The sequence below is a fragment of the Balaenoptera physalus genome (genome assembly GCF_965194825.1).
Source record: "Balaenoptera physalus genome assembly, chromosome: 17".
Classification (NCBI taxonomy): domain Eukaryota; kingdom Metazoa; phylum Chordata; class Mammalia; order Artiodactyla; family Balaenopteridae; genus Balaenoptera; species Balaenoptera physalus.
In genome coordinates, this window is record NC_138895.1 from 63,825,333 (window position 1) to 63,849,938 (window position 24,606).

Consider the following 24,606-nt stretch of genomic DNA (forward strand, 5'->3'; position numbering starts at 1 on the left):
GCCTGGGGACCAGGGGTGCCAGGGCAAGCACAGAAAGCCTGGGGCTTCAGGGGCGCTCACCTGGGAGCAAAGAAGTACCAGAACTCATAGTAGGCACCAGGGTCTCTGGGCCAGGCATCGGGACAAGCGGCACTGGATCCGGTGGCTGAAATGTGGCACCACAGAGGTGTGACAAAGGTGACGGAGTCTGTAGGTCTGAGCCTGGGGATGCTTCTGGTCAAGCCTGCTTTATCTTTGGAAATACATAGGTATAAGCTAAACAAAAATAAGAAGCTAAATATAATATGTCTAAAACCAAATGAGCAAGCAGTCGAGATTGTTTTCTTATTATTTTATTATTTGCTAGAAAAGACTTTTCAATATGCAAGTGTGTTTCTTCCGAGAACTGCCCCAATGTGATCTCAAGAGTCCATGTTAATTCCTTTTCTGGAAACTTCCTTTTCTTAGTTGTTGTATTCTTGAAGAGCCTGGGCCATGAAGAGTTTGCCTAAGTTTTGAGCAGTGAACTCCTTGATGTTCTGGCAGTAAGTGTTAATCTGGCCTGTGCATTTGGGAAAGTGAGAAAGAGAGTCATAATGTTCCACAAACTGTAAAATGACCCAGAATACTAGTCAAACAAGAAAATCAGCATAATACAGCATCATCAGAGTTTTATTTTGTTATGTTTTGAATCAAAAACAAAAACGAAGCAGACACAGATATAGAGAACAAACTAGTGGTTACCAGTGGGGAGAGGGAAGCGGGGAGGGGTAATATGGGGGTAGGGAATAATAAGAGGCACGAACTATTAGGTATAAAATAAGCTACAAGGCTACATTGTACAACACAGGGAATATAGCCAGTATTTTATAATAGCTATAAATGGAGTATAACCTTAAAAAACTGTGATTCACTAAATTGTAACCCTGTAACATATAATATTGTATGGCAACTATACTTCAATAAAAATTTTTTTAAAAGAGTTAAGAAGTCTATTCGTTCATAAGGAATAATAAAGAATATAAGTTTTGTTGTTTTTGTTTTTTTTTTTAAATAAGCTATCTTCCACTCTTGGTTACATGGATAATGAAGAAAAACGACAACTTTTAAAAAGATTACCAGCAGTTAAGCACATATTAGCTGTCAATCAAAACGTACTGACTGTGCAGACCAGACCAACACTGTAACTAAGACAAGTGAGAAAACAGCACTGGCTCTTCTTAGCCAGGTAGAAAGGAGACACCAAATCACAGAACTGTAAACTAACCAGACCCACCTGACCCGGACGTTAACTACCGTAGTTTTCAGTCTGTGCTCCAGAAATATCAATAGCCTCCTCCTGCACCCCCAGAGCCCAGACAGAGCATGAGCAAGGAGCCCATGTGAGGAAAGGGCTCCACCACTGCATTAGTCTTAAAACAAATGATCTAATCTGATGCAACAGTTACACATTTCTTGAGAGTATAAGAAATACAATTCTGCTTGAAGTGGCCCTTAAGTAAGTAATGTGTCTCAGTTTCCCGAATCTCATTTATACAGGTACCAGAAAGCTTTAAGGAATTTGGAATTTCCCCCACACTAAAAATATATCAACAGAATGGAGAAACTGCAGAAGACCAGCTTTTCTCTGAGTTGGATTTTCATTCTAACAAATCTCTCAGACAACTGGCTGACTGAATCAAACAGTATTCAACAACATTCATACAGAAATAAGGTGATTATAGCTAAATAAGGGCATGAATGTTATATATTCAAAATCAAGTCCTAGCATAGGACACAATGGCTCTACTACCTTAAGGCAGTGTTAAATGTTTACCCCCAGAGAAAGTCCATGGAGAGTTACATTCATGTTGCTACAATACAAGTCAAAGTAAGGGAAATAGCTCTTTGAATCAAAAACTTCAGTTCAATTCAAACACCCACTTACACATTGGGCTCAAGGCTAGGCTAGAACATCAAAAGTAAAGGGTTTGAACTCAATGGCCTTTTGCATTATGAGATGATAAACACTTTTTCTTGGTTTCCATGAAAGATGACTCACACAAAACCCTCCCATTTTAGAAAGTTTATATAACCCCATCTCAAAAGTGTTTGTTTAGATAAACACAGAGTGAAGCACTGAAAGGACCTTAGAAATAACAAAGACTGACAAATTCTTAAATTTCAGAAATTACAGGTGCTAGATTCAAGTTCATCATTTAACCATTTAAAATACACTAACTTTTAGATGTCTTACCCTGTGAATCTCTCACTGTCTTCTGCTTCCTAAAGAATAAAGAAAACCAGCCATGCTCTGCACTGGCTAACTATACCTGCAATGAGCAGAGAATCCATCCTGGCAGGGGGTTGATGTGGTTTGAAGAGTTTGGACAGATCCTCCTCGGGGAGCGGGGGTTCTCCTCGACTCTGGCGCTGCATATTCTCCTGCTGGCGACGCTGCTGATACTAAAATTCAGAGAGGAAATGATTGGGTTATTTTTCTCTACCTGGGGAGAAAAAAGACCTCCCTCACTTATGTGATCAGCAAAATTCCACTGTTTTGAACTCCAATCTCGGTTTTATAAATGTAACCCTTCATAACTCTTGCTTCTAAGAGGCTAAATATGGTAACAGTCAAAGAAAACTTCCTTGTTGTAAACTCTAGTGTCACTCTGAGCTCTAAGATTATATAACTAATGATTCAGAAAAACAAAACTGGTTATGTGAGAAACATGGGGCTTACAGGCAAAGAAGCTCAAGATTCATGAGCGAAAGGGAGTAACTTGACCAATTATGACAACTGGGTAAACAGCACTACAAGTATGATTCATCTTAACTTGAACAACTAAGTAATGAAATACCGTATTGGGGAATTTTTTCAGCTTTATCCTTATTGACCAAAGTAACAATAATACTGATGATGTTACTATTATAACGTCACCATTCCTGTTATTATTGTAACAGTAAATACTATCAATTCCTAACAACAGATAATCATCTGTGCTTTAGCTCTACACCGAAGAATGAATATTAGCTCAGATAATGCTTCAAAAACTTTCAAACTCTGGATTCTTACGACTCAATGCAGAGAAAGTGGGGTTATATATAAAGGTATATATCAACTATAAACTTATAGTTCAAACTACAATCAAGACGCTAATAGCTGTGGATTGCTTACGATAGCAGAGGAAATAATATCCCACACACAGCCTTAAAAGGTCAGGTAATGGGAAACCAGGGTAGGCTAGTAAAAATTTTAAGCCCTTAGATAAGGGAAGTTAACTTGCTTTGCAAAAATTTCTACTCATTATGGGGTATGAGAGTAGAAGTGAGACAAATCTAAAGAGGGTTATGAATGGTAGAAATAAATGTCAAATGCAAAAATTTATGACATACTAGAATTCTAAAAAATATCTCCTAAGATTGGTTTCCAGAATCAACTGTTTCATTGGTGACAGATTTTCAATTTGATCCTCCAGTTGGGTCTTTTACCTACAGGAAGAACCAGCAGGGAAATGGAATCAACCTGGTTTTATTCTCCCCAGTTTATAAGAGATTTTCACCATCACCATCTTCACCACCATCTTTTCATTTAAAAATAAGATAGTTTATAGATTTATATGTGTTTTAAAAATTCTATGTGTGTAGAAACACAGTATTTTAAATTTCACTAAATATACGAACATTGGTATTAAATTAATTTTTTAAATATGATATTCTCAGAACCACTTAGTTGTGCTTAAAATCCTACAGTTACCAACATCTAGTTTAAAGTACATTTTAATGAACAGAGTAATCAAACACTCACATGTATGTACATTCTGGAATCAACTTATCTATGAATCAAAGGCTAAGAACATTTCAGAGCAATATAGTCCAAAACAGTATTCCAGGAACTGTGAAAATCATGTGGCCTTCAGGCAACACTAATAAAGATTAAGATTAAATGGCCAGAGCAGTGTGGATGTGCATATGAGAATATCCAGGTAATTCCAGGTAAATCTGTATTATACTATCTATTTCACAGCAGTTGGTCTATTATTTCCTATCAAAATTGCTTGCTCTTAATCACAACTGCTCAGTTTTTTAAATGAACTGAAGACTGATAACTGTACTGCAATGAGCCACTAGCAAACCAATTATAGTTAGTAAAGAAATGAGCTGTGACCCTCTAGAATCTCTCTGCCTCTGATTTTCTCAATAAATGTATCTCTTTTTTGCATAACCTTGGCATTACAATCTGAGCTTAATCTACCAGCTCTCTTCAAGATAGGTATTTTTAAGTACAACTTGTAAATAATATATTAGGAACATACTATATAAAGAATAATCTTTTAAAACATGATAGAGTTACTAGCTAAGGGTCAATGCTTTATCAAAGATAATTTAGATCATTTTGAAGATGACTCTTGAAGCACCATACTTCGAAAGGAATTCTATGTTTGTTGAATTTTCCCATAATACCAACCTGATGTTTCTGCTGCTGCTGTTTACTCGTGTTCCTCATGTATGTGTTATATTTAACTATATCTTGGCTCATTTCATCCACTCTGTCCATCAGCAACTGGAGGGTCTTCCCCAAATGACTGCTGAAATATAAAGTAAGTATACTGACATGTCATACTTGAAAGTTATAGCTCTGCCACTGCTCTAAGTAGTTTTGAGATATTAAACTGATCTGCCATTTGCTAAAAAAAATGAAAGCACACACATACAGGAAAGCAAAGGCAGAGGAGAGAATGGGAGTCAGCTTGTTATTAAACTTTCCATATCGAACCCACAACTATTAACTACAAGGGTATCTGAAATAGCTCAATTTCTTAGTGTCAGAGCATACACATGTCAGAGTAGAAAGAGTTAAACATATCTAGCAGGGTATCTAAAATGGGTACTTTCTGAACAATCAAGTTTAACCTAGGCTCAGTACTCCTGAATCCGTTTCCTGAGCCCCACCTCCGCTCTCCCCGATTGTGCTCCAGAGCATTCAAATCAGTAGCCACAGAAAGGAAGAACCGGCAAACAGACTGAGACTTCTGGCACATGATTTCTCTACCCAGCAGGTTCTGAAAGAGTAACAATAGTATTTATTCTGCAAGGCCAAAGGAAGAAAGAGGGCTCCTTCCCCTCTGCCCTTCCCAGAATCTGAAGTACAGTCATTCATCTTTCTTTTCCTCTCCATAAATTTCTACTGCAGCTTACTTACCAAAATCTTCTTACAAAGTGATGCTAATGGTTAGTACGACACCCACCATATTCACTGATTTCTGCCCACAACTATCTCCTACCATGTTAAGGCCCACTACACATATACGTACTCTAAAAATAACTAGCTGACAAATAGTACTCATTCATTCATTCCACACAGGTATCTACTAAACACCTATTATGTTCCAGCCTCAGTGTTAGCAAATAAGGAGACACTAGTGAATGAGACATTCCTGGTCTCGGTCTTCACTGAGCTTACAATTGATGGGGAGAGGGGAGGAGGGAAGAGGGGAGATAAGACACTTAGCTAGTGTGGTCAGAATATCTCTTTTAAAAGGTGACAGGCTGAAAGCACAAGATTAGAAGGAATCAGCCATGCAGAAAGTATTCTAGGTGAAAGAAAGCCCAAGTGCTGAAGGCCTGAGGTGGGTAAGAACTAGACAGGAAAAAAGAGGAGGCCTGGCATGGGAGGAGCACAGAGACAGGCTAGGGAGGCCAGACAAGCACGTTCGAGGAGCCATTAGCTGCCTCACACAACACCCCAACCACACGGTCACTTAGTGTGAATGAGAACCCGCGACTCTGACATGAACCCTGGTGACATGTTTTGCCTTAAATTTTAAAACGATTTAGACTGGCTGTTATGCAGAGAATACACCGGAGGGTAGCAACTAGGAGACGGTTAAGAGTCCACTGTGGAGTGCTGGCAAGAATGTGGAGAAATTAGAATACTCGTACACTGTGGGGAGAATGTAAAATGGTGCGGCCACTGTGGAGAAGTTTGGTGGTTCCTCAAAAAGTTAAACATAGGGTTACCATATAACCCAGCAATTCTACTCCTAGGTATATACTCAAGAGAACTGAAAACTTATGCTTACACAAAAAAACTTGTACATGTATGTTAATAGCTGCGTTATTCAAAACAGACAGAAATTGGGGGAAAAACCCGAAAAGGATGAATGGATAAACAAACTGTGCTTTGTCCATACAATGAAATACTACTGAGTTATAAAAAGAACAAAGTACTGATATATGAATGAAACTTAAATACATTATACTAAGTGAAAGAAGCCAGACACAAAAGGCCACTTACAACATGGTTCCATTTATAGGAAACGTCCAGAAGAGACAAATCCACAGAGACAGAAAGTAACTACTGGCTGCAAGGGGATGAGGGGAGGAGAAGTGACTACTTAGAGGCATGGGGTTTCTGCTTGGGGTGATGAAAATGTTTCAAAATTAGTGGTAATGATTGCACAATATTGCAAATGTATTAAAAACCACTGAACTGTATTCTTTAAAAATGGTTAAAATGGTAGATCTTATTTTACATGAATTTTATTTTAAAACTGCCCGCACGCGCACAAACACACACGCACACACACACACACACACACACAATCTACTGTGGCATTGCAGAGAGAAGTAGTGGCGGCTTGGAACAGCCCAGTGGCAGTGAACATGGAGAAAAGTGGGCAGAACTGAGACAGGAATCAAGGGCGACTCCCAGTTTCCTGGCTTGAGCAGCTGAACGGTTGGTTACGGCACTTACATAGAAAGAAAAGGCTGAGGAAGAAACAGACTGGGAATATTGGGAATGACTAAAAGTAAATCCAGTTAGAACATGGATTCCATCTGTAACCTGAAGCTTTGGCTCTTTATCTTAAATAACAGAAAGAGCATAGATCTGGTGTGTGTGTGTGTGTGTGTGTGTGTGTGTGTGTGTGTGTAGATAAATTTATCTTTTAATCCCAGGTCTGGCACTATCTATCTTACCTCGATCCAGCAGCTTGGTCTAATGACTTAACTGAAGAATCAAGTGCTTTTTTCAAATTAAATTTTATTTCATATTTATCTTATTCCATTGTAATTTTGTGAACCATTTTTCACTTTTAAATATTTCTTCTTTGGACATCAGATTAAGTATTCACTTTTCTGTTCTTTTCCAATTTCTTAATAGTCTGATTTTAACTCATCCATAATTTGAGCTGATGGTGCAAGATCGGGAATTAAAATGATTTTTTTTTCCCCCAATAGCTAATCAAATGTCCAGATCCACTGATTATTTAGTTACAATGCTTTCCAAGTAACTTCAGGGCTGAAATTTAACAATACTGTGTCCTCTCACATGCATTCTTTCAACACACATTACTGAGTACATACTTACTTTTCCAGTCACTCTGTTATAAGATACTATATAAGACATTGTTGCACTCAAAGCATTCTAGTGAGAAGCAAGGAACACAAAAAGAAATGCAACACAGTGGTAGTAGATTCTATAACAGAACAGAAGCATAAAAGATAGTTTGGTAGGATCAGATGAGACTTTCCAGATTACGTGACAGTTGAATTTTGAGTTTCTGAAGGAGCTGAAGATGGGAGTTGGAGACAAGGAAGATGCATAGGGACACTGCAGATACTGTGTGTAGGTAGCATGGTCAGAGACACTGGCATGAAAAGCATGATACATCTGAAGAACTGCAAGTAACCCAGTCCATCAGAAGCACGGGAGAAGGGCAAGACTGGGAAAAAAGAGAGCAATGAAACTGAAGAGGCAAACAGTCACAGTGCAAAGACTCTTGGAAGTTGGGCTATAAGTTTGGATGCTACTCCAAGGGCAATGGGGACTCAGCCAAAAATTTTAAGCAAAGGAGTAATATGATCATACAATTTGCATTTAGCAAGATCACTGCAATGAAAGAGGAAAAGGTTAGAAGCAGGAAGTTAGGAGACTGTGAAAGTAATCAGGAAAAGAAATAATGAGGCCCTGACCTAAGGTAGCAAAAGACAAGGAATAAGATGAAATCACCACAGGAATCACACACAGGAAGACAGACCCCAAGGAACACTGATATTTAGGGATGAGCAGAAGAAGGTTGACTGGGGAGAATGAGAAGTAACCCAGTGGTAGTATCCTAAACTACAAAGAAAGTATTTCAGGAAGAAGTTATTATCAACATATTAAATTTTCAACACTGTATAACATCCAGCAGTATCGTGATAAAGTCATCTTTTGCAACTTCAGCGAGAACGCTAACAACACAGAACAGATGGAATACTAAGTGCTTAGGGTAAGTGGAAAGTGAGTAAATACAGACAGCGACATATAGAAAATCCTATGAAGGAGTCTGACTGTAAAAAAAAAAAAAGGGAGAAAATGAAGTAAAAGGTTAAAGGAGATGGATAATAACGGCACGAGGTCAAAAGGTGTTTTTTTTGTAACTTTGTTGTTTAAGATGACGGTGACTTTACACAAGTTTAAATGTCCTTACTTACTCTTAGGAGATGCATGTTCAAGTATTTAGGGGTTAAGTGCCACGTCTGCAATTTACTTTCAAATGGTTCAGGAAAGAAAGTACCCATTTACGTCTGGAGAGAGAACGAGAACAGGTGCAAATGTAGCAACACATACACCTGGTGAATACAGGTAAATGTTTATGGGTGTTCACTGTATTACTTATTATCCTTTCAATTTCTCTCAACTGTCGAGCATTAAAAAAAAAAAAAAATTAATGGGAAAATCCAGTCAATAAATGTAACAGAAAAGAACCAGTACAGAGAGGAACTGGAGATACCCAAGGAGAGAGGGTGCAGAAAAAGAGAGACCTGGATGAGGCCTCAGGGGAGACACTGATCCCTCATTTTCACCAGTGGAAGAACTGAGGCCCAAAGAACTATATTAAATACAAGAAATACTGTAATTAACTACATGATTACTTGTTAAATAAGTCATTTATGTTCTTAAGTGCAAAAGAAATTCACAGAAGGGAAAGATCATCACCAATCCTTGACTGGGTGGTCAAGGAGAGAGCAGTGACACTGGAGAAAGCCATTAAGAAGAGTTAACTGCCATTGCAGAGAAAGATCTATTATTTTTTCCAGACCTTACATCTTGGAGACTGACTACACTGATTTTAGCAATGAGAAAGGTGCTACTAGAAGAGAACTTCCCTCTCTACTAAAAAGCGTCTTTAATGGAAAGTACTAACATTACGTGTTGTAGGTATACGTAATTATAGTGAAAGAGCACAAGCGCAGGTGTGTGGAATTTAAACATTTCATAACATTTCTGTTGCTACAGTGCTCTTCAGAAATCTAACCAATACGAAATACGTGAAAATCTGCACAGTACAGGTCTTGAAGGGCAAAAGGAATTAACAATAATACAGAACTATTTCACAGATAACACTCATAGGAAATCAGGTCCACTACCAAGAGCAATTTTATGGGGATCTTTTCAGTACCAGTTCAACGAGAATAGTGAAACAGGGAGTTATTGTTGGCAGTTTCAATAATATAGTCTTTTCTTTTATTGCCAAGGAAACAAAGAACTGAAAACAGATAACTTAAACAGATGTGAACCGAGAGGTGCAGTGATAAGTCTGCTCTGGCTACAGTATCAATTTGTCCTTACTTTCCTTCATGTGTGATGCCCACCCTTAGTTTACTTTCTTAAAGAGGAAATAAGAACAGAATTGTTTTTGCATGTGTGAAAAGCCAAAGGCTTGTGTAACAGATTTTTAAAAATTAATAAAGGCTGTTATGAAATAACCATTACCAGAACTTCCATCTAATAAAATTAAAATTAAGAATTAGAATTTTTTAAATGAAAGGGAATACAATATGTTTTATTCATAGCATAAAGCAAATTTATCAGGTAAATCAAAGAACTGGAACATGCATATGCGTTGTGATAAGCAAGACCAAGCAAAATGTTTAAGGAGCTACTTCAAAATGATTTCTGATGCGGTTTCTTAGAAAAAAATTTTATGGCAAATGATGATTAGCATCATCATGCTACTAATGTTAGAAATTAAAATTTGAGAGGTACAAAGGTTACACTTCAGTCTTTTAAATTAGTACTATCAATTTGTGCCAATGTAACAGTCCATTAGTATAAGCACGGCTTCAGGGTTGCTTCTTCTTTTTTTTTTCCTCCCAACAGGAACACCAATTTACCCTTTTAAATAACTTCACATGGAAAGCAAACGTCTTCTCTTCCTATTTCACATAAAATACAGAAGATAAAAACTATAATAAAATATTTGTCCAGATCTTAGTTGCTATGGCGAACTGGGAACATTTTCTTGGCTATTCTAAATGCTGCTTTGGACAAACAGACATTACAGACCAGCTCATTGGTAATGGGAAAGCAGAGAAGGGCTGTATTTGTTTTGTATCCTCAATAAAGGAAGCTTGGGGAAAGGTGAAGACATAAATAATATGTAAGCAAAAGCTTTCACATAGTAAATTTAAAATTATTATATAACTATATACTTAACACATCAAATTGCATGCTGAAAAAGGTTCTTAGCTCAATGCTTTAAATACAGGTGTGCCGAGTGTGTTTGTGAAAGCAATGAAGAAAAATATGACCTTCTAAAAGAGACAAATTAAAGGACTATTGTGAACATACGTTTGCAGTCAAACAGTACACTCACTCTTTAGTGCCAAATGACCCTTGCAGCCTGGCTGTATTACTGAGCACTCCATTTACCATCCAGTTTCCATCTCCTTCCCCTGTTAAGACTTTCTAGTGGCCGCTGTGATGAATTCATGCAATGAAGGTGGCACTTCAACCACAGTCCCACCCATCCCAGTGCATGGAGAAGAACACTGGGTACACTGGTCCTTCTGGGTTTATCCCTACTTGTCTTATATTGAAGAAGTACAAAGCCTGCGTATTCTTTTGTACTAGCTTCTATCTGGGATAACTAGAAACCTGATAAATAACTGAGCTTCTGTTCCAAACTGGTTGCTTTATGAAAACACACCTTGTTTTTCTAAGCCATTCAGCAAATGCATACTGATCGATTACCTACTTGCTATTAGCCTTCTCCTGCCACAAAACAATCACTAACATCAAGCTTAAAGGGAATTTAAGAGGAGCTATACACATGACTCTGTTCATATTTCTGTTAAAAGCAATAAATGAGGGGAAATGAAACATTAATTCCATAAAGGAAATAATCTGTTTTAGAACACCTCAGTCAGCATTTTATCAATATAATAAATAATATCTTAGCAACTAGATGATAGCTAAAGCAGTCACGATGAAGCAAATGATGTCACCACTGTCTAAGATAGCAAAAGCCAGTGTCAGGTTCAGAAAATTCTAATTTTGGTTGAAAATTCAAATGGAAAGTTTACTGCTAAAAGAGTCTACATCTGAACAAGGGCAAATGCCACAGTAAAACAGAGAAGCATTTTTGGTTTTCTCCCAAGCGTTATTAAAGATCCAGACATAATACCATAGCCTCTAAGGACACTGTACAATAAATAAAGCTGAGCCAAATCAAAACACCCCTCCCCTGTGGGCATGTACCATCTCAAAGCAAAAATGACACAGAAAAGGCAGCAGAGGGTTCCTACAATAACAGGAGCTATTAGTATTCAAACACCATCTCACTTTATCAATAACTATGGTGTTCTTCCTGGGATTTTAGCAGAGCTGGACAAGTTCTACATGTTGTTACTATGTCTTAAGAACCTCAAAATGTGCTTAAGTGATTTTCTTCTTGTTTCACAGGTTAAAGTCTAAGTAAAAGACTCTTTTGCAGAAAGTGATTAAAAAAGGGACTTTTCATTAGACAGGGCCGCTTACCTGCTGGCAAGACTGAGCAATTCATGTTTATCTGCTACAGCTGACTTCTTCTCAAGCTCCCACATTAGGACGTTGATCAGATGTGAATTTTTAATTACAATCGGCACTTCTTCAAACATGTGCTCAAAGGTGATACTTCCCTTTTTCAATCTGTGAAGCATGTTAAAAATACGTTAGTCTGGTGGTCAGAAGTAAGTGTTAGTGATTATTTCATACATTTTCCCTAATTACAGGCCCTCTTCAGGATTTTTGTTTGTCTCATTAGCACTCTTTTAAAAAGGGAGAGAAACTAGAGTTTTACCGAGTCAAGCATAAGTCGAGTGATTTGAACAACTCTGAAAATGATCCGAGTTGGAGCTCTAAGACTAGAAAATAAGACTCTTAGCAAAAGAAACTATTGTTTCTTCACAATCAGGTATCTTCAAAATTTCAGATACGAAAATGTAAATGCCATAGGAAATCATGCTATATAATCTACATCTAAAACATTTAAAATAGCTAGAAAAGAGAAATACTCTAGTTTTTGGAAAGTTCACTTTAAAAGCCAACTGAACTCGAGAGATTAACAAGTAGCAGGACACTCACACGTTACTCCACACGCAGTGGCTGAGAACACAGCAAGAACGCAACTCCTCATAGTTTAGTTATAACTACCATGCCCAGGAATTGTTCATGAGTTAGCTTTTCTTTTTAAATTCTTTGCATCTTAACTTCTTTAGGAGCCAAATGGTAAACTAGTAATGAACTGTCTGTCCTACATGAAGTCAAAAGCACTAACTTTAATAAGAAATAAAAATTCCTATAATTAACAGAAAATGAAAGAATTCTGAATTTTTAAAATTTTAATGTAAATATTCCAATGCCATTATGTAGGATCACAAAACAGCTTTTTCAATTAATTCTTTGCATACCTGTCACCCATAAAATATCCAAAAAATCCACATTCCTTACTGAACCCTAAAAAATATTTGTATCTTTCCACACACCGCCCCCCCCCAATGAAACAGGAGGTCAGAAAATAAGACAAACAGCTCACAACTGTTCTGACACAGAACTTACAATCTGACAGCCACTGAACACTCACTCATCCCATCTCCCTTTATTTAATCATATATTTCTTCAAATCCAGTAGCTAATTAATCCCCACTCTAACTGAATTCACCCATGCTGAGAACAACAGATGAGACATTCCATAAAGAACAGTTTAAACATGGAAAGGGAGAAATCAAGTGGCACTCAGCCATGCAGAAACTTCTACCGTCCACATGGCAAAAGCATTACCACACCACCACCGAGGATTCAATACATGTGGCAAACTAATATCTTAAAAGAAAAACACCCGATCCTTAACACATGCCTTATAGGAAGCCCCCAAACACTTACGCTTCGGGAGAAAAATCCTTCTCTTTACAAACTTCCATCAGTTTAGGAGTCAGTCTGTATGCCTTTAGTGAGAGAGACCCTTGGGCAGTTTTTATGGGATCTCAAATAAGGAAAAGAAAAAGAAATTACTAAGAATTCTGTCGCTACCAGTGCCCAAATGACACTGGTTCTGGGCACATTCTGTTAATTATCATAGTCTTTGCAAAACGAAGATCAAAATAAATAATCAGAACACAGTTTGAAGCAGATTCAAACCAGCATAGCAAACAGTAAGTGAAAATGCAGGAACCTATCATCCTACTACTTATAATAGGCAGAATAACTTCCTCCCGAAAGTATAAACAGAAGATAAAAAACACAGTTATTTTCAAATCTATTCCTCAGCTAGAACCAGCAATCTTGACAAGAATTAAATATAGCATATGTTCTATACATCTTACATACATCTTGTATAATTAGAAGGAAAATACTAATGAATATTAAACATGAAAATTCACTGGACGCACTGTGTAGTTCTTAGTCCACTAATTTAAATGAACAGCCCTTCCAAAATTTATCCATCCTAACAATCACTGTTCAAATTTTTTAGTTAAAGCAGATTCTAAAAACAAAACCACTAAAGTCAAAGTGCAATCACAAGTGTCTCTTTAGTTTTAGAGAAACTAATTTTGTCAAAGCTAACTGCTTAAACACTCCGCGAGTAAGGGAGCTTAGCACTTGCTGCATGATAACGGCTCCGGCATGCCAATATTCGCCTAAAACCTGTGTTAACATTCATGTTGCCTGAAACTTAACACAGTGAAACTTTTAGCAATAGGTGATAAAATGAAAACCAAAATAGATGGAAACAAGTGGAAAATTCATCAAGGTCTGATGATGCAATGTTTCCAGCCAGTATAAGTACACTTTAACAACTTGTTCTTTACTGTAATCCAATTGTTAACATACTGAAACAATTTGGGGGCAGCTCATAAGATTGATCGTATTCATTAGTATTTTTTCTGACAGATACTCAGGACGTTACATTTACTTCTCAGCTGGAAACTATATGCAAGTCTGCCAGATATGGCAAACTGTGAGTGTTTGGGGAGGGGAAGGCTATAAAGCTGTTAAATTGCCTACAGTTCTGATACAGCACAGAACATCTGGTCTGGAGAGCTGGAGGAAACACCATTAAATAGGCCGAAAAGAAAAAAATCTTTGTGCTAAGAAACAGTCCAGGTTTTGTACGCTGCTGTCAGAGGTATAAAAAAAAACTTGGCACACTGTGTTATGATTGGTCAGTCACGTACAGAGCCAGACACTCTAGCAATCGGGGTTTGTTAGACATCTGGTCTAGTTCCACCAGCCCCTTCAAATGAGGGAGGGGAGATGGAGGAATAAAAATGAAGCAGCTACTCCAGCATTCCAAAATGTACACATCAGGGCTCTGATAGCAAGAAAAATAAACAGAAAGAAGGAAACCCTGTCTAGACTTAGCTGCTGCTGAGGCTGCTGCAGAAACAGGCTTGGTATTTACTTGAGAAGGCCTGCCAGGCTGCTCTTAAGAGGCGAAAAGACAGAAAGCAAAAATAGTAGTAGTAGTAATAATATTAAGGGAAGAAAAGAATAATAAAGGAAACTCCTACTAACCGTAAATGAGAACGACAGATTCTTCAATGGCATGCTGGTAACTGAACTGAGAATCCAGAAGCGCCCGGGTGACGAACGAGCCGTAGTATGTGGACTGGTACCAGCCCACGTGGAGATGGTCGATGTTTACGTGGCGAAGGCTCCGCATCATTTCCATCTGATATTGGACTAGAGGATGGGGACGAGGGGGACAAAAGAAAAACTATGTAATTACATTACCCAGATTAAAAACAAGCCCTTCTGGAAACAAATTTCTACACAACTATTTATTAGCTAAAGGGAACAGGTTTTCAGATTTTAAATTCATTCGCTTCACGTGTAAAGAAAACAAATTAAGCTTTCATATCATTAGGGCATTCCTTTTCTCATCAACAAAAGCACATTTTGTAGAAACAGTATTAAAAATGTAATAATAATGCCTTATTCCAAACAAGTAATTATTTATTAAATGTGTCTCCACTTTTAAGGAAAAAATTTGTGTAATTACTAAATTGGTTGGTTTTAAGAAGTTATGTTTGAATTAATAAGTTGAGAGTAGTTATCGATGTCTTCAACACAGCTTTTAGAACTGAGAAGTTAAAACCATCAAGAAAACCAACAGGAAAACAATTAACTACCACATTATTTAAGTATGAACAGGATACAAGCTGTAGCTGATTAAAAATATAAGAATTCATTTTTGCCTTCAACTGGTGCCCCCTGCTGCATGTGCTAAATTTAGAAAAGAATTCTTTTTTCTTGTCTGTGTGTTCCTTTGTGTTAAGTAATCACCAGTATTTTTTTTCATTAGAATAGTTATATTTTAATCGCCATGTATAGAATGAAACAGTTGGATGACTTTTACATGTCAAATTAATGACTATAATGTATATTATTAACTCAAAGCCGTATTACTAGAAAAATGGGTGCAGACACTATAATAAATAATGTATTCTAAAAAGCAATATAGGCCAATAATGAGTAGCAAATATGTAAAACAGGAGAAAATTTTATAGTTAACATAATATTCAAGCTATTTCTATTATAATAAAAATGCATGACTGTGTTGAGTAAACATATTTGCTTAACTCAAAATCTAACCATTTCATTTTCAAAACTCTTAATCAGGTTTTAGCAAAAGTAAAGTTAAATGTCTGTCATTTCCTTGGTTATAGCACTACGGTTTTACAAAGCAAACAAAATTCAGGATCATAAAGTATAAAAGAAACTTCCCCAGATGGACACGGTCTTTTCAACACGTGTTACTAGGTAAAGAAAGTATAAATCTGCTTATTCCAAGGAAGGTTATATTTCTTATGATAAAAGATGGCAGCCAACTCATCAACTACTCAAGAATTATGTGTTTTTTGAAGTTTTCTTTTTATATACAACATGATGGCCTCAAGAAGAAGCAGTATAAAATTAACACGGTAATCTTGAATCAATTATCTTTTATCTTAATTTTTCGCTCTCTAGCATACAAGATACCCCTCTTCCTAGCCAGTTTAACAGATTCCTATCAACCACATAAAACTGGGATAGAACCACCGCTATTGTCTCTTTCTGCTTTAAAATTTCATAACTCTTTTAAAGTAAAATCACTGATTTGGCTAGTAAAATTTAATCAAATGTAACTTATGAATGAAAAATTCTAATATCACCAGTAAAACAGGAGGCAGAACTAAATTTAATATTTATTTTAAAGGGATAGGAAAGAGGAGACGGGGAGCAATTACCAAGCAACTGACAGTACAAACACGATTTTATAGGATGAGTTTTTTAAAATTGGTACTTCTAAAACATCTGTCAATGTACAATTTAGCTGTAATATAAGCAGAAGACAGAGTCTACCAACTGGCAATAGTAGAAAAGAAGAAAAGACCCGGAATCCTAGACCCGGATCTAGGTTCTCATGTCGGCTCTGAGATTTCTGCCGTGGGGAATCTTGCTGTCCTTCTCTGATGCTCAGTTTTCCCATCTCCAAAAAGATCTGAGAGCTCATGCCAGTCAAAATGCTACGATTCCACACTGTTCACTGGATATGCTAATTATAAGTAATGATTTTTCTATAAACTAAAGCAGGTAGCATGCATTAATAATTAAAATAAAAGTGCTTTCCTATGAAAAATATTCTGTAATCTTACTAAGTCAAACAGCCTGAATACAACAGATTTTATAATAGCATTTTCAGGATGCATGAAGTAGAAAACTTTACAATCAGTAGCAAACCTCCAGATTCCTTCTTCATCCAGAGTCTTACCCATCTTACAGCCCCTTGGTTAACGATAAGGAGGAAAATGAAGTGTTTCTCTCAGCTAGAGAAGAGACTAAATACTAAGCCTATGAATGAAGCCTGTCGCCCTCGGAGTTACCATTGTAATAATTGCCAATGTATTTATTTCTGGGGATTGAGGGATGAAGAAATAAACCTCTATATTATGGGCGAGGTTGGAGGTGGGGGGAGCACTTCTATTTTCCTCTTCCACAGCTTAGAAAATCATGACATACAAGATTTTACGAGGCTTTAATAAAAATTTATTTTTAAGGTCATAAGAGTTTTCATAGGATGAAAATACAAATTTAAGGGTTAAAAGCAATGACAGGTGAGTTAATAAAATTGCTTTTGAAAATCTACAATGAACTGGAATTTCACTATTACACACAAAAAAACATATGTGAAATTTCAGGTCATTCTTCATCTAGGTTTAGACTTACCACCCCAATTTTTTAAATTAAGAAACACAACTTTTTTTTTTTTTTTTAAATGAATGTCCTCTTGGAGGTATCAGAGCAAGAAAGGATCTAAAAAGACTACAAGTGATCCTTGAAAAGGTGAGGGTAAGGGTGCTAGAGCTCCAAAGTGAAGTTGGGGTGCACTGAGGTCCAGGCCTCGCTGGAACTACACATATGAGGCTCCAATAAATGCACAGTTTAAAGAGGTTACTTCGATTTAATAAAAAAAAATTTTTTTAAAGAAGTCATATTTGTTCTATTATATGCAAGCAAGAGACAACTCAGAAACAGCCAAGTGAATTTTGATCTCTGCAGTCTTTTAGGTCTATGTCCTTGTTCTTATGTTAACACAGACATGTGACCCTTGTCTCCTTTCACAGTTTTTCCTCCTCCTCCAATCCAAGTTCTCAAAAAGTACAAAATCAAACCCTACAAAAGCTTCCCGGTAAACCTAAGTGGGGATAAGAAATGCACAGCAGACTGTCCCACTAAACTGTCTCAAAACTGTGCTCCCAACACACCCATTAATCAACTGAGCTGAGCTGCCACACCAGCTGACACCCATTTACCCTCTGACAAGGAAAAAAAAGTCGTGATACAGTGACATGCCAGTAAACTTTACACAGGAAATAAGGAACGATCATTCCAGATTCTAATCTCCCAGGCAAATGCCACTGCTTTAGTGGCTCTGCTAGTCTAGTCCCTCTCAGGAGTTATGCTGGAGGTGGAGGGGAGGGATACCGGGGGTGGGCAGGTGAGGCACAAACAAGAGACCCAGTTTAGCTAGGACACTGGGTAAACAGAAAGGGGAAGGGCTTGTGCTATCTGGAAAGGACTGTGAGGACGTGTGTCCCAGCCCGCAGGCTCTGGTGAGTAGGGGCTGGTGCTATTTCCTTCTCATTCCCAGCCATCCTCACTTACCCTCTCCCCGCCACCACCCGCCACTGGAGTTTTAAAAAGAAGGGTAGAAAAGATGTGGCTAGACAGATAAGGTTCACTCCTATCTCTCAGAAGGAAGAGAATTACAGCAAAAGAAACAAAAGAGAAAGGAGAAGGAAAAGAAAACCAAAGTTCCTTGATATAAAGTGCCACACCTCCCTATAGTTGAGTTAATGCAGATCAATGAAATAAGAGACAAGCATTTATTGGCAACTCTGCGGAGTTGGCTCAGGGTTAGAGACACTTTCATTTTTGTTCTAAAGTTCTCGTATTTAACAGAAGCCCAAGTGGCAATTTCAACCAACGATATTAACTTCTGAGTTAATGGCTAAATATTTCTGGAGAATTTTCCAAAGATGAATAGCAAGGGAAAACTTTTGGGGAGAGGGGGATTACTTTAAAATATGATAATATTCAATAGAAAGGCTCAGAATTGTGTAGTGAGAAGTTTAGGAAAGAACATTTTAAACGTTGTTAGTTTAAAAAGCAAACCCCCTGCCGACTGACTGAGGAGAAACAGTGCACAGCAAATGAATTTCAAAGACAAATTGGTAGTTACTACCAAGCCAACTCAAATTACTAATACAAAAGCTACACTTAGATGCAATTGAGGTGGTGCTACAAAATTTGGAAGGATTATAAAAATGAGGTGAAGTTTTATAAATCTCTTCAAACTCTACAATTGCCTTCATTGCTTAAGCCGCTCGCAAGCAAAGGAGAGCCTGGTTTACAACACCGAGTAACTGCCCGCAATCTGGCACCAGTGTATTCACATTCACTTTTTCCAGATACCCTCTTTGCAAAACAGTCAATTTTAAACTGCCTAGAGCTAAACAGGCTTAACTGAGGCAGACTGCCCAATAACTATTCCTTACAAAAATCCACCACATTTGTTGGGCTTTCTCTCGTTTTATCTCCAAATATGAAAACACTGAAAATAATATGCTGCCTTATATTTAAATGCTGTATCTGGACTCACACACTGGCAAACAACCGAACAAGAGTTTGAGATATGAGTTCCGCTTAAGATCACCGGGAAGGACAATGAATTCGAAGCTTTTCAGTTCAGCACAATAATTAATCAGCATTCTTTTCACCTCCAATTCCTCACCTTCATTTTAAAAACCATCTTTATTTTATTATTTTAATTGAGCCCTCATGAAATGCAATTTATTGCCAAAAAACTGGAACAAAGAATTACCACAGTTGGCCAGGCTGGGATGAGCTGAAAGTAGAAAACTGAAGCTGAAGCATACTCCAAAACTATCTGTCTGGCAGACTGTTGGGCGGGTGGGGCGGGGGTGGGGGGGGGGGTGGTTATAGATGTCTTATTGGGGAACAATTAAAGGACCAAGTAACAAACTAATTTAAATTTTAAAAATTAAAAACAATTCAATGGATCTATTGTCTTATTTGACTACTTAATATTGTATCAAATAAATCCAAATAATTTAAAAATATATTATAATAAAATCTTATTAAAAATATACATAGATATAGCCTGGAGGAAAAGGACAAGACTAAGCACCAGGAAAGAAACTAGCACTTAGTGAGCACTTATTATGTCACACTTCCTGCTAAGTGGTCTACATATGTTATCTGACTTTATTCCTCACAATAACTCTAATGAGCTAATCACGATTATTGAAATCCTTTTAGAAAAGCTGTTTACCACAGCTTGTAAAGTGGCAGGACTCAAGTGGACTTTAGACTTTCTGACTCCGAAGCCCAGGTAACCATCCATTTACAGAATCTCATCTCTTCTTTATTAGTAAAGTGTAGAGTGAATTATTTCTGAATCAATAAAGCATAATAGAGATACAGCAGAAATACACAATTTCTAGGTTTTCAGAAACCACAGCTTGTGCATGTTTGATCACTAAATTAACTAGTAATTTAGCACTACCAGTAAGATTTTAAGCGATAAAAACACCTTCAAAGATTTTTAAATGTCAAAGTTGAAATTATCACAAACATGTAATCAAACTCCTAAAACACTGCATTCTATGTTACTATTTGAAACTAAGCACTGGACCAGATCAAAGATGACCTGCACAAACAGATCAAGAAAAGGAACAAAGAGAGACCAGATGTAGTTGTACATGCTCTTTGAAACAAAGAAACAAACTAAGCTCAACCAAGAGATGCAAACGGCTTTAAAAGCAAACAAACAAACAAAACCCCACAACTCTGAAACAAATCAATGATAACAACAAACATGACAGGAAAGTGGAATACATCAAAATATATCTGTTGTAGCATTAGGGCTAATCTAAGGAGGGCTTTTAAGAAAATTATCACAACCCTCTTTCCCAGCAGCACCATGAGACACGGTGAGCGCGGACAGGGTATGAACTGTGAAGGCTCTGCCTCATCGTTTAATAAGACAAGCTATTCTGTGCTTTCCTCTTCATATCAGATTTTCTGCCAAGCCACACATACGTTTCAGGCAATGCTCAAAGCTAGGAGCAGATGTAGATTTAAGCAAACAGAATGTGCATTTGAAAAAAGAATTAAATAAGAGTCTACTTTGGGTAGAGAGAACTACAGAGTACGTATTTCTTAAAACTTCCATATTCTCTTCACCCAGTCTGCATTACGTATTCATCCTTTCCCCCCCACCCTCCGCAATTAATACACCTGTTATTAAGGCCACGCTGGGACTGCTTAAGAACTATGGTAAGAGTTCAATTTCTCACAATATAGAGAAATATAGAGTCCAATATAAATTCTACTCTACCTAGATATTAACCTGTTCTATTTAAAAAGAAATAACAAAAATACTGCCTTTCTTAATCTTACCAGAAATATTTTTTAAAGTGTTCATTTGTCCTGGGTGGTTTAATTTCTTCTTTAAAGTGTTTATGAATTCTGACAAGTAATTTCTTCTGTATGCCAAGCTGGGAATAAAGGAAGAGGATGTGTGTGCTACCTTATCTTTTAAAACTAGTAAGAGCTTTGAAAATTATTGGAAATCAGGGTTTTTTAGAGGTTTTAATGTATCTCAAGAAGTCTCCTATGAAATAAACTGGATTCTTCACAGAAAATACTGTGTATATCCTGCAACAAATTCATATTGTATCTTCTTAACCAAATCATGAAACACAGCCAAGAAATCCTATTTCTCTGAGGTTACGAGAATTTTTAAAATATATATACATTTATGTCCTTGGTCATGAAAACAGATGCACGTAAGTGAATGACACAGAACAGCAACTAAGTTAATTGTATGTCATTTGAGATCTGTTTACACAAACAAAGTAAATTCACTTTGATGGGAGCAAGGGGATATAGACCCCCTTTCCTTACCTATCACCATGAAGAATTCTCACTTAAAGAATAACCTACTGACCACTGCTACCACTTGCTACAATTAGGAGCACAGTATGTTAGAAGACCAAATGAGAATCTCTGGGTTTAGAAAAATATGTATTTCATGCTCTTTCATGAGGACAGGTAACGTCCCTGTCATATTTACAGCTATATATCAAGTACTTGTTTAATGCTGGCACAAAGTTAGGTACTAAAAGAAATATTTCAAAAACCTAATTGTTGTTAATGTACTAGAGAATGGTCACAATTATTAGGAAATTATAGATAGATAAATCAATCCATCTCCATCTTACCATGTTCACAAAGGACATGAAGTAGCTTGCATTAAAAAGCATAACCAGTAAAATCACATCTAGGGAAATTACAAATTAGATTAAAGAAGGTGGAAACTGAAGGTGAGGCAGAGACCTGAACAAAGTGAAGCAAGCCATAGATATTTTGGTTAAAACACACAAATTTAGTTCTGGGCTCTGGCAGTCAAATCAAAAAGGGAAACATGGTAATTTATATTATCCAAAGGGAGAAAAACATAAGATCCCAAAGTAAGTAAGACTTTTATCTCGTTCTTAAGCCTAAAATGAAATTTTCATGTGGGGTTTCACAGGAAAACTATTGTACAGTTTTTTGAGAAGCAAAAGCATTTCTCTAATAGAACAATCACAACTGATATACCTTTTTTATAAATCTAGGTTTTTAAAGTAAAACAAGGAGAGAATGGCTCATGAGTCATAACACAGAAAACAGTTTGTACAAGTTACAAGCAGCAGCAGCAGCAGCAGCAGGGGAATAAAAGAAGAAACGGCTACGAAAATGAATTAATAGCTTCATCCTGTAAGAAACTACCTATCAAACTCAGGCTGTTCAAAACACAGAATGGGATGCATCAGTAGTGAGCACTAAATATTCAAAATACAGAACAAATGATCATTTTTTGGAAGTACTGTTTGCAGTATACGAGCAATACTGTTCATTCTGAAACCATTTACTGAGTATCTCCTGTGCTGGGAGCCTGATAAAAGTTACAGTGACATGAGCTTTAAAGGTACCCCCTCTTCAATAGGAGCTGGTGGTCAATTAACGCATTTACTTCTCTCTCTGAACCTTAACTTCCCCACCTAGAAAATGGTGGTTTCAACTTCCAACCATATGATGATGGCAATTTAAAAAACTTACCTCCAGTCCAGATGGCTGTTTGCTTAACGAGCATTTTTCGGTAAAAGTATACACTGACTTTATCAATCCCACCCTCCATGCCTACTAATTCTATGTTTTCTCCCTCAGTGAGAGGCCCTGAGTCATCAATCTTGTCCACCTTCTCCCACACTCAGCTCATATAGTCCTCTACTTTCTTAGTAGCTCTCAAATCTGTTTTCTCCAAGGCAAAAATCATTTAGAATGTTTCTAAAAATTTTAACTGGGAAAATGCTCGTGAGATGCCAAGAGGAGGAAAAAAAGCAGAATATGTGAGTAACCTAGGTTGCGCCCTCCTCCGAAAGAGAAAAACTAGAAAGAAATATGCTAAAATGGTAATGGCAACAGTTCTCCGGGGAGTGGGATCATAGATGATTTTTGTTTTCTTATTTATTCTTACCTTTATTTTCCATGGTTTTCAGCAAAAGAAGTGTGCAATACATACAATATTAAAGGAGTACGTACACAAGTATCAACAGCATTTTCTTTTGCTGGCCAACTTATTACATTTAACATGGTCACCAAATAATCTGGATACCAGAGCTCCTAAACTGTGGGAGCAGAGAACAGAATATGGTACCAGACTATTCCGAATCTGAAGTAGCCAACCTGGTCTGAATACCATCTGCTATGGACTGAACTGTGACCCACCCCAAATTCATAGGTTAAAAGCTTAACCCTCAATGTGATGGTATCTGGGGACAGGGTCTTTGGGAAGTAATTAGTTTTAGTTGAGGTCATGACAGTAGGGCCCTCACAATGGAGTATGTGCCTTTATAAGTAGAGACACCTCAGAGCTTGCTTCCTCTCTCCATCCATAGGCAGTACTGGGTCATCAGGCTGTGTGAAGGCACAGTGAGAAGGTAGCCACAACCCAAGGAGACGGCCTTCACTAGACATCAACCCTGCTGGCACCTTGATCTTGAACTTCCAGTCTCCAAAACTGAAAAATAAGTTCCTGTTGTTTAAACCATCCAGTTGTTTAAACCATCCAGTCTATGGTATTTTGTCAGGGCAGCCCAAGCTGACTAAGACACCATCTTTAACATATATTAGTTGTGTGACCTATGACAAATTGTCTCAGCCTAGGTGTCTGCCATTGTAAGATGGGAATAAAAACAGTATCGACTTCATGAAGTAGTAAAGAGGATAAATGAAAGCCTTAGCAACAAGAGCTTGGTGCACTGAATGACCTCAAGAAGAGCTCAGTGGGTTTCCACCATCACCTATCATTCAGAAATGGTATTTATAATCTAGAGGTTATGGTATTTATCTGAGTCAAAGGAAAGTTTATGTACAAATATGAATATGATCAAAAAACAGTCTACCATGAAAAAGGATTACAAAAGGAAAAAATACTTCTTAGATACTAAAACTATAAGCTAATTATTTTCAGTACAATAAAGAACAGAGTCAATAAAGAGAGAAGCTACAGAAATTAGATTTCGAGAAAAGGTAATCTTGGGTGTTCTGTTATTACTGGGTATATAACAATATAATTGCATTGTGCTATATAAGTTTCTGTCTCCTGATTGCATCTGTAACTTCCAAATAAAGGAAATAAGCTCCCTGCCCCCTCCCCAACAGGTGACTTTAGAAACCGTGCTGAGAATACGGGGGGAAATGGGAAGGAAAAGTGAGCAGCAGTG

General features: G+C 37.2%; 1 protein-coding gene across 1 annotated transcript in view; it reads right to left on the reverse strand.

Moving 5' to 3' along the window:
- Positions 1-316: 316 nt before the first annotated feature.
- Positions 317-24,606, reverse strand: part of EIF3H (eukaryotic translation initiation factor 3 subunit H) — an 87,590-nt gene continuing 63,300 nt past the window's right edge. Inside the window, exons 3-8 of the mRNA XM_082433227.1 lie at positions 14,783-14,950; positions 13,151-13,250; positions 11,768-11,917; positions 4,427-4,547; positions 2,292-2,424; positions 317-541 (exon numbers count right to left, since the gene is read on the reverse strand). Coding sequence (XP_082289353.1) covers positions 444-541; positions 2,292-2,424; positions 4,427-4,547; positions 11,768-11,917; positions 13,151-13,250; positions 14,783-14,950 — 770 coding nt within the window. The 3' untranslated portion in view covers positions 317-443. The remainder of the gene's footprint in view (positions 542-2,291; positions 2,425-4,426; positions 4,548-11,767; positions 11,918-13,150; positions 13,251-14,782; positions 14,951-24,606) is intronic.